The sequence below is a fragment of the Manis javanica genome, chromosome 14, assembly GCF_040802235.1.
Source record: "Manis javanica isolate MJ-LG chromosome 14, MJ_LKY, whole genome shotgun sequence".
Taxonomy (NCBI): domain Eukaryota; kingdom Metazoa; phylum Chordata; class Mammalia; order Pholidota; family Manidae; genus Manis; species Manis javanica.
Window position 1 is genome coordinate 31,251,768 of NC_133169.1, and position 11,798 is coordinate 31,263,565.

Below are 11,798 nucleotides of genomic sequence, written 5' to 3' on the forward strand. Positions count from 1 at the left end.
CAAAAATGTGAGAGTTCAGGTCAGTCGTTGGTATAAGTCATGGCACCGTCTGCCCTTTCATCATTCTCCTCTCAGACTCAAGTTCACAGAAGAGTCTTTTAGTCCAGGTGTGGGCTAAAATTGATGTGCTCTGGAAGGTGAGAGAGCTCAGAAGGTGTTCTCCAGAGAAACCAAAGTATAGTTAGTGTAATAAAGGAAAAGAAAGTAAGCACCACATTGGCATTAATTGTCCTTTTCTCCCAACAGACTAAAAGTTCAGACTTTTGTAGAAAGACCCAACCTTGGTAATGGGCATGTGAAACTGATCCAAAGAACAGAGAGGGACAAAACTGATCAGGCTTTTTGGAAAGGACTGGTTTCCCAGTATTGATTTCCATTTTGAAGCTGCAATAATAAAAGTAAAAGTAACTATATGAAAAAATGTGAATGTTCGGATTTAATATAATGTCAGTAAAATGAGTCATTGTGAAAATAGTGATATTTTTTTCAATACTGTTTTCAAACCATGTCAAATACAATGTCCTCTCATGAGAAGACACAGCTGTTTATTTCTGAAATGAAATCTAGCTGAGGATGCAAAGAATAGATAGCATATTTTTGGGTACAAAAGAAAATAATGTTTTAGTATATTTTGTTTCTCCTATTCCTTCTTGAAAGGAAAGGTATTTTTCAATGGGAAATGGCTTATGGCAAAGAACAGTTAATATGCTATGCTCATAGACAATGAATTAGGAGTATGATAAGATATTTTATCTGCCATGGTTGGGGAAGTACATATATAAGATGCTTATTTTCCAGCAACTTTAATGGGTGGAAATTACAAGGTGCATTTAGGATGTTTGGCAGAGAACTAAACAATTCACTAAAATTGAAAAATGCATAAAATGGCTTTGTGACCTAGACAAGCAGTTGATAAATAGTGACTTTTTTGAATTCCTGGGAATAAATGTCAGAAGTGAAATATGGACTTCATGGTGAGGGTATCAATGTCATAGATGGCTCTCTTCCCCTTGGCTTGTGCTCCCAGCTTAAGTAAACACATACACTTTCCTCACGTACATGTAAGAAAAGGAGATGCTCCCTTGTTAGAAAATGTAAGTGAAGAGTGATTTAACTGGCGTGAAACTGAGAACGGTGGTTTTGGCTAAAGAGAAGCTTAGTAACTGCATGACTCATGATCAGTTTCTTGCAAACGATGTCTGTCGGGAGCACAGTCTTCCTGAGAGAAGTTTCTTCAGAGCCTCTTTCACGTCCTTGTTCCTGAAAGTGTAGATGATTGGATTTAAAGTGGGAGTCACCATGGTGTAGAAGAGGGAGACGAACTTGCCTTGTTCCTGGGCATAGCTCGGTTGCAGGTACATGTAGATCAAGGTGCCGTAGAAAATGATCACCACCGTGAGGTGGGAGGAGCAGGTGCTGAAGGCCTTGCGCCTCGCCTCCACTGACTTGGTCTTCAGCACAGCTTGCGTTATAAAGCCATAGGAGATAAGGATGAATGCCGGGGGGATTAGCAGGAACAGGATATTAACAAAAAAAAGCACCAACTCATTGACAGTGGTGTCCACACAGGCCAGCTTGAGGAGAGCTGGCACTTCACAAATAAAATGATCCAGCCTGTGCTCTCCACAGAGAGGCAGCTGCAAGGCGAGGGTGGCATGGATCAGGGAGTTGGCCCAACCACTGAGCCAGGAGATGGATGCCAGCTGCTCGCAAAGCTGTGGGTTCATGGTGGCCACGTAGTGCAGGGGTCTGCAGACAGCCACGTAGCGATCCAAGGCCATCATAGCCAGGAGGATGCACTCGGTGGAGCCCAGTGCCAGGCAAATGTAAAGCTGTACCACACAGCCGCTGTAAGTGATGGTCTTCTCTGGTCCTCGCAGGTTAACTAGGGTCTGAGGTGCAATGCTACTGGTGAAGCAGAGGTCCAGCAGGGAGAGGTTGCTGAGAAAAAAGTACATAGGGGTGTGGAGGTGGGGGTCCAGGTAGGAGACAATGATGATGGTGAAGTTCCCCACGAGCATCAGGAGGTAGAAGAAAAGGACGAACACAAAGAGCGCAGACTCCAAGCCAGGGTGCTCCGAGAAGCCCAGGAGGATGAAGCCCGTCAGAGCACTCCCATTGGCCCTCTCCATCCTTCCAGAGGGACCTGCCGCTGCTACGAGAAGAATGGGAACAGGGACACTTGAAACAGTTGGTCGCGAGTCACTAGCTCAAAGGATGGTGAGGCTCACTAGTCCAGCCTGTTCACTTCTCACCGCGAATGTGTTGCTGACCCAGGACATCAGTCAAGTACAACGACTCTCCGAAAATCATGAGCGCTTTAAACGTTGGGGTCGTCTGGGGACTGATTTTTAATTAATTTACATGGATATACCCCATACATATCAAGATATCTTGCAATTATCTACTACTGAAATAAAGTGCCTCTCAAGATAAAAAAGTTAACAGCATCTCCATGGTTTCAATTGTCAACTAAAATCTGCATACAAAATACAATATTCAGGTCTCATCACAGACTAGATAGGGATGGGCAACTTCACATCCTACCCCCACATACAAACATGCTTATTCTCTCAGCTCTGTACACTACATCAACAGAGAAAGTTAAGCAAGCACGGATATAGTAGTCTATCTATGGAGCCAAAAAAATTGAGTAGTTAGATAATTAATAATTTATATTTAGAAATAAATTTATAAAATATGTTCCAAGGCTGAACAAAGGAAACAATTTTCAAATAGGTTTTTCAAAATAACAAATGAGAAAAATAATATTTTGAAATATGGAGACAAGGGAACCCTTTATGTAGGAAACTAATGAAAATAAAGCATTTAAATATGGGAAAATTGAGATGGGAGGGGATAGATCACTTTTTACAAGTTGGAAAACATTACTAACAACTAGAAAGAAATAAAAAGGTGCATCTCAGCAAACAAATTATATGCTGTAATTTCAAGTTTCATGCAAGTTCACTTAATGATGGAAATGCCAAAGAATGAAAATTACTTCTAAAAGTATATTTTGAAAGAACATTATTTAGACAAAGGAACTAAAATTCCTTAAATTCAAGACAAAAAGAAAAATCTACTCAAAAGAATATGTGTTATTAATAAAAAGTTAAAGATGTATTATTTTATTCTTATGAATATAAAATTTGTTGGAAAGAGCTGTTAGATAGATCTCTTAAAACTCCTTAGGTAGATCTATTAAAATGCTTAGTGATCAGCATGGCAAAATCACAGAAGAAATTATAAACTTGAATTAAAAAGGCTTATGTGAGTGGTGAAAATTTAAGACTGTTCATGAACACTGATAGAGTGTGTGGATAATTCAATTCTCTTCATAAGAATATGCAAAAAGTAAGTGTTAAATGTATTTGGAGCTAAATTGTAGAAATCAGTAAGTTAAATAAAGTTCTTAGCTTTGCTGTACAGGCAATGAAATGGCATTGAATAAAACTGGAAAAATATAGGTATTAATACAAATTCAAAGAAGGTAAATGTCACAGCCAAATTTATAGAAGCAGGCAGAAACTAATCTGAGATTTTCAACAAAGACATTAATCAATGATGGAGAAGAAAAAGTTTTAAGTAGGGCCAAATCATGTGGAAATATTAAAATGGGGTTTCTCCTTGTGTTTTTCTAAAATAGCGATCAGTTACTCTGTGTGTGTGTGGAGGAAGAAATAGTAAAGAATGGAAAGAACTCTCTAATTTAGATTGTGAAGGACTTTGAAGTCTAGGCTAAGAAACTAGAAATATTGGTGATTTTGAATAAGGCTCTTTAAAAATATCTCATCTGACTGTGTAGAGCAAGGTATAAAAATAATGAAAGACGATAAAGTAAATGATAAACATTCATAGGACTAGAGGAATGAGGGAGAGAATGTTATGATCTTTGCCTGTAAATCACATTCATAATAAGTCCCAGCCACAAAGCAGGTGGTGGTGAACATTACACACAAAACATTCAAGGCCCTCTCTGTGCTGTCCTCGTGCCCTCAAGACATCTGTCTCCATCCCCACAACTGACTTGTCAGCCCACCATGCTGAGCAGTTGGCAGTCTCCTAATTGCCCTTTCACAGCTGTACCTTTTCTTTTTCTGCTCCTATGATAAGGCTATTCTTCTGCAACCCTCACCCTCTTGGAAATCAGCAACACACTTTCCTCAACTCAGCACTGGTCACTAACATACAAAACTCTCTTTGACTCCAGGGGACATTCAACCTCTCACACCATGCCCCACATGCTAGCTGATTTCTTTTGTGTCCATCCTATACCCTAAACCTACTTCTATCACAAAAATGGTAAGACACAACTGGCCTGTTTTACACCTGCATATTTCTACCAAGACATAAGCTGCTTCCCATGTTTTACTGATATTTTATATCACTGTTATGATGCTCAATGCAAAATAGTTGATCAATAACTGCTTGATGAAGAAATGAGTGCATTTTTCAGCTGTATTTTCCACAGTCAGACACTTTCTTGGATCTTTCTGGATAGTGGATTTTGGGGAAAAAAGAAGTGGCTATGGTCAGAACAACTGAGATAGTAAAGAGAACAGAACTGGGTATGCTGGAGCAGCCAATTAAGGCAACAATGCTTGGAAACAAAAGTTGGAGTGAAGAATTTGACCACTTAACTGTGTTGGCATACGCAAGAGTCTAAAACTGTAAAGCACCAAATGCCTCCCACCCACCATCCCGCTCCATGAAATGCTGTGCTCAGGAAGGAGGGCTATCTCAGAATGAGTGCGGGGACCATATCACTGCTTAAGGAGCCCCAGCACATGGCTCCTGCAGTTTTACTCATCCTGGAATCAACGGGAGAGAGGGAAGTAGATGGCAGATGTGGGGGATTACTGGGTAGAGTCAGAACAGAGAAAGCTGTCTTAAGCTTTTCCTGTCCTCCCTTCTACAAAGGCCTCAGCAGACACAGCTAGAGAAGACTTCTACTCACAACTTCAGAATGAAGATGGAATGAAGATGCTGCGGATAGAGATGCCACTACGTGTACGAACATGACTCACCTGTGCCTTCTGCCACCCAGCAACTACCCTAACTACCTGTATGAAGCTTGGATGAGGTGGAAAGATCATGCTGTCCTCTAACTTTGGAGAAATCCAATGTAAGAGAAATCTAATATATTTCCCAGAGGCTTGGAACCTCTCTGGCTACAATGTCTATCTGTGAAAATACAAAACAAGACTTTCTAGTACCTGTTCAGTTGTTTTCAGACCAGACTGGAGGTTGCCCACCCGAGCAGTAAAGCACCTGGTGAGGTGTATACACAAGTCTCCTCTGCACACACGTACTCTGATTCTTGCTGGCCCTCAGGTTTTAGTACATGAGACCACAATGTCACCTGAGTCAAGAAAGAATGGTCCTCTAGAAAACATTTTATTTTTTCTAAATGAAATGCTACCCAGTAAGTCAAACCTTCAGTCATTTTGGTTGAATCACACCTACACTTTGCCTCTCTCCGGGGTGGCAGAGTGCCCCAAACCCAAGGGCTTGCAGTGGCACACTAAGTAATGAAGGTTCCTCTGTGGTGTTTCTCATGAGTAATTTTTATGGGACGTTGAAATCACCTTGAACTGAGGTGTGGAATTGTGTGGATGTGGAATTGAGTGTCTGTATGCATATCATCTTCATCTATATCTACATCTATGTCTGTCTAATCATATGACTCACAAATCACCACCATCAACAGTAGCATTGCCATCTATGGTATTCGTATAAAAGAAAATTGAATTCAAAAGTGTTAGTTAGCCTAAACAATTGGATGGCACTATTTGTACTTAACAAAGAACAACAAGAAATTGCCCATTCCTTCATTTGGCAGTCAAAACCCCAGCCTGAGAGAGTTTTCCTATCTCCTCAAGCATCAACATTGTTAATGATAGAAACTGTAAAGTTGATGCTTCATTAACTTTTATAAACCCCTTCAAAATACAAGTGCATTCAAGGCTAAACAAACCGAATTCTTACTTACTACAAGAGATATTTGGACGTGCTGGACTTTGTCACACCTTAGGCAGCATGTTCAGCTCTATTTTCATAGATTTGTGTCTCCATGCCTAGCCTCCACTAACCCACAACTTGACTGGTTTCTAAATGGTATCTGTTAAAGATTCATATTTCTAACGAGGCAATTATGAGGACACTATATAGCAGTAATGAGAACTGTGACAGGAGATCCTGAAATGGGGAAACTGGAAGTTCCACAAAAAGGCCAAGGTTTGTTTACAGTTACTGTCATCTTGGGAAAATCTGTGTCCCCAGCAGGAAATAAGCTGAGGGACTAACTTCTGGAGATCATCCAGGCAGAGTGGGTCCATGTTACCCCAGTGTGACACGTTCCTTCCATCCTTGCCTATTGTCATGGGACCTTGTACTTCATGAAGGAAAGAGCCATCAGATTTACCTAACATAATAAAAATAACCTGCTTCTGTTGGATCCTTCCTCCATCACTCCAGCTGTGGGACAGAAAATCAGTCCCACCTATTTCAGGCTAATACCTTTCCCTGTGTTTTTGATTCTCAGTACCATATTACTTACTCAAATTTCAAGCATTATTTCTTGATAAAACAGTTGACTCTATGATAAAGTTATCTAAAGAAATATCTAAATTTACTGTCTTTTAGGGAATTTCAGTGTTGTCTCTCAAACCTTCAAATGTTGGATTATCAAACCCCAGCCTAGTGTCTTCTTACCACATTTACTATCTCCCTAATTCAACAAATCTGCTAATCACTATATTAATTATGTGTAGCTTCCTCTCCTGAGGTCCAGATCCATGTATCCAACTTTCAAACTGCAATATTCACAAGGAGATACACATAAAATACACGTGTTCAATTCTAAACCTTTAATCCCCAAACTGCACTTCCTACTGAAGTAAATGGAGACAACATAAGTCTGTTTAAGCAAAATGGAAATGCAGGCCCATATTTGCTGTGACTCTGCATAATTATATATTTTCTTCCCTGTGTCCTATACAATAAATTTATACAGCACACACACACACACACACACACACACACACACACACACACACACACATTTAAATGGAATACTTTAAGAAGGATGGGTATTAGCTTTTCTTTAAATGTTTGTTAGAATTCAGCTGTGATGCCATATGGTCCTGGAGTTTTGTTTCTTGGGAGTTTTGGATTACCAATTCAATTTTGTTACTGGTAGTGTGTTAATTCATATTTTGCTTCTTCCTGGATTGATTGTGAAAGGTTCTATTTTTCTAGGACTTTGTTTTTATACTCCACAAATGAGTGAAGTCATTTGGTACTTGTCTGTCTCCATCTGGCTTATTTCACTGAGCATAGTACTTTCTAGCTGCATTCATGTTGCAATGGTAGTATTTGTTTTCTTTGTATGACTGAATAATATTCCATTGTGTGTATATACCACATCTTCTTTATCCATTCATCTATTGATGGATACTTATGTTGCTTCCATAGCTTAGTTATTGTAAATAATATGGCAATAAACATAGGGATGCATATATATTTTTTTGAATCAAGAATTTTGTTTTCTTGGGTTAAGTTCCTAGAAGTGGGACTACTGGGTCACATGATATTTCTATTTTGGTTTTTTGAGGAATCTCCACAGTTTTCCACAGTGGCTGCACCAATTTGCATTCCCACAAACAGTGTAGGAGTGTCCCCCTTTCTCCACACCCCCACCAGCATTTGTTATTTCTTATCTTTTGGATAGTGGCCATTCTGACTGGTGTGAGGTGATATCTCACAGTGGTTTTTTTTTTTTACATTTACCTGGTGATTAGCGATGCAGAGCACCTTTTTATGTGCCTGTTGGCCATATGTCTTTCTTCTTTGAAAAAATGTCTTTTCAGGTCCTCTGCCAATTTTTTAATCAGGATAATTGTTTTTTTGGTTTTGAGTGTATGAAGTTTTTAATATGTTTTGGATATATTGTCAGATAAATTAAAAAACACATCAAAAGATGTCAGGTAAATCACTTAAAAATATATTCTCCCATACTGTAGGTTGCCTTTTTCTTCTGCTGATGGTGTCCTTTGCTGTACAGAAGTTTTTTAGTTTAATGTAGTCCCACTTACTCATTTTTTAATTTGTTTCACTTGCCTGAGGAGATGTGTCCAGGAAAACACTGCTCATGCTTTATGTTCAAGAGATTTTTTTGCCTGTTTTCTTATAAAAGTTTTATGGTATCATGACTTGCATTTAAGTCCTTAATCCATTTAGAAATTACTGTTGTGTATGGAGTTAGACAGTAAGCGAGTTTCATTCTTTTGAATGTAGCTCTCCAGTGTTCCCAGCACTAGTTATTGAAGGCTGTCTTTTCCCCATTGTATACTCATGGCTCCTTGTACATTAATTGACCATACATGCAGGTTCATATCTGGGACCGCTATTCTGCTCTGTTGATCTATGGGTCTGTTCTTGTGCCAGTGCTATACTGTTTTGATTACTGTAGTTTTGTAGCATATCTTGAAGTCAGGGAGAATAATTCCCTTAGCTTTGTTCTCTTTTTCAGGATTGCTTTGGCTATTTGGGGTCTTTTGTGGTTCCATATATATTTTAGGATTATTCATTCTAGTTCATTGAAAAATGCTATTGGTATTTTGATTGGGACTGAATTGAATCTGTAAATTGTTTTGGGCAGCATGGCCATTTTGACAATATTAATTCCTTCTATCCATGAGCATGGGATGGATTTCCATTTATTTCTGTTTTTAATTTCTCTCAAGAGTGTCTTACAGTTTTCAGAGTAAGGTCCTCCACCCCTTTCACTCCTTTGGTTAGGTTTATTCTTAGGTATTTTATTCTTTCTGATGCAATAGTAAATGGAATTGTTTTTCTGATTTCTCTTTCTGCTAGTCTGTTGTTAGTATATAGGAATGCAACAGATTTCCACATATTATTTTTGTATCCTACAATTATGCAGAATTCAATTAGTTCTAATAATTTTCTGGTGGACTTTTTAGGGTTATCAATATATAATATCATTTCACCTGCAAATAGTGACAGTTGAAGTCATGGATTAAGTGTCATTCATGACACCTCCAGTTAGCTCCTTGGTATTCTGTTTCATGACTCACTTTAATTCCCATTTTGTACTTTGTCTCCATTTTATTTCCAGATTATCATGGAGTTATTTAAGGTTGATCTTTCCTAATGACAATGAGTTCACCGTGGGTATGTGCCACTTTTTCTAATTTTCTTCTAAATTTAATTACAAATGTGATAAGGAGATTGATACAATATACTCCAAAGATAGCGTGCCAGTCCTTCATGAGTATGCTTCTGCTATGAACAGTTACAAATCACACTGCATTCCTACTTATGCATTACTTGAAATTTGGGTTTGGATCTATAAGACTCTCATGCAATGCCCATCTGCATCTCATTTAATTTATTTATTTTGACATAAATTTGAACACAAAGCTTGTTGACTCTGATAGCCTTGCTTGCTATCATGAGTTAAGAAGAAGGCATATTATTATGGATTTACACAAAAATCACCACAATCAAGATGCAGATTTCCTCATGCTTAGAACAGGAATGGTACAGCAAAAACTCATTTAGAGTGAACCCACATTGAAAGATAATTGTTTTAGCATGAATAATAAAAAGAATTTGAATAAGATTTTATACTGTGGATTAATCTTAAAACTACAAAAATATTCTCACACTTAAAATGTAGATTTATATGTACAAATATAGATTTACATGTGAAAAGTAGGATCATAATAAAAGCAGTAATTATTATTAATTTTATGTTTTCAAGCCATAGAAAACTCCACAGATGTGTGCCAATTCAAACTGTTTCACAGGTTCACCATGCGGAGAACCAAGCTCCTTCCTTCTGTTTTTTCCACCTCCTGCAATCTGTAGCTTTTCTCTCATGGTATTTTTACACCTCCACATGTGTCTTCCAAGTTCTAAGTGGATGGGGCAGGGGGTGAAAGAGAAGGCTTTTGCTTCGTGAAAGTTTGCCCAAGGCACATGCATGCCAAATGCATTCATATGAAGACTGAGGCCACTTGTTCATCTGGAGCTACCAAAGGCTGAGAGATTGAATGGATGAGGGACAGGATGACTAGTTGAATACATCACTTCAATATTTTCATGTTTAACTTAATCTTATAAAGAGAATCATATACACAGTACTTACACAATATAATCTTCAGAAAAGCATAGATTGAAAAAATGATTCAGTTTATGTTAATATTGGGTAATGACAAACTCAGTACTTGCCATATTCTGTAATATCATCACCATGTTAAATACTGTGTAACTAATTAAAAGAAAATTGAATAAAATGACCAAATAGGTTCCCATTACAAAACGTTCTTCATGACATCACTTAAATTTCTTCTTGATAATCATGTGCTTATTCACAGCATCTTCCCTAGAACTTTCTGTAGTGCCCCTTTAATGTCTTTCTTCCTCAGAGTGTATATCAGGGAGTTGAGTATAGTGGTCACCACGGTGTAGAAGAGGGAAACAAACTTTCCCTGGCCCTTGGATCTGCTCTTGGCTGGCTGCAGGTACATGAAGATGATGACGACCATTAGGTGGGAGGAGCAGGTCCCAAATGCTTTCTTTCTTCCAGTAGCTGACTTGATCCTCAGAACTGCTTTGGCAATATAGCCATAAGAGAAAAGGACGAGGGAGACAGGCATGAAGAGGAAGAGGATATTGGCCACAAAGAACTCAGCCTCATTGAAAGTGGTGTCCGCACAGGCCAACTTGATGAGCACAGAGACCTCACAGAGGAAATGATCCACATGGTGATGACTGCAGAAGGGCAGCCACAGAATGAGGGTGGACTGTTTAAGGGTGGTGGCCACCCTACTGAGCCATGCCAAAGGTGCCAGGATGTGGCAGAGTTGAGGGCTCATGAGAAAGGCATAGTGTAAAGGATGGCAGACAGCAGCATAGCGGTCATAGGACATCATGGCCAGGAGGATGCACTCTGTGGATCCCAGGGCAAGAGATATGTAGAGCTGAACCACACAGTCGCTGATGGACGTGTCTGAACTCCCCAGGTTGACCAGAAGTTGAGGAATAATACTGCTGGTGAAGCAGAGGTCCAGGAAGGAGAGATGGGACAGGAAAAAGTACATTGGTGTCTGAAGTTTGGGTTCCAGGTGAGATACCAGAATGATGGTGGTGTTCCCCCAAATGGTTAATAAATACAAGATCGAGATAACCACAAATAGAACCTTCTGCAACTGAAGATAATCAGAAAACCCCAGGACAAAACCTGTTAGGTAGTTCTCATTGTTACTCCTCACCATCCCCATGTGAAAAGTATGTTCTAGAAGGCAGAGTCATAGCTGTGAAAGATAACATGTTACATACAATCAAATAAGTTACAATGTCACCTCTCCTTAAAACATTCTATGTTAAATGCTTAGAAGCTATGTTCCTATATCTAGTGATTCAGATCCGTTTTCCTATTGTGTGAATTCTAACTAATGCAAACCCGCTTTACTTCTTAGCTCTCCTCTCATGCTCTCCCAAGTAAAGAAAAGTAGACATTTAATAAATGCCATTATTTGCAATAGTAAATAAAATAGACCATCACTTCCTATAACCCTACTAAATTTACCACATTTATGTTAATGTCTTCCTAGTTACAGAAAAGGGAAAACCCAGATAATTCCAACCAGGGACAAATAACTGAGGTTTTATCGAAGATTTTTAAGGTTTTACTTAACTATGGGAGGAAAAATATTTTTTCATCACACAAAAAGAGTGAAAATAATCATAAGATTATATGATTGACA

General features: G+C 38.8%; 2 protein-coding genes across 2 annotated transcripts; both read right to left on the reverse strand.

The window, feature by feature from the left end:
• Positions 1–1,085: 1,085 nt before the first annotated feature.
• LOC108404016 (olfactory receptor 2G3-like) lies at positions 1,086–2,132 on the reverse strand. The gene is given in 1 exon segment (XM_017671411.3): positions 1,086–2,132. A coding segment is annotated over 1 exon segment (1,047 nt).
• Positions 2,133–10,400: 8,268 nt separating this feature from the next.
• Positions 10,401–11,312, reverse strand: LOC108404015 (olfactory receptor 2G2-like). Its single transcript, XM_017671410.3, has one exon. It carries the CDS (start codon positions 11,310–11,312, stop codon positions 10,401–10,403), a length of 912 nt encoding a protein of 303 aa, XP_017526899.3.
• Positions 11,313–11,798: the final 486 nt, after the last annotated feature.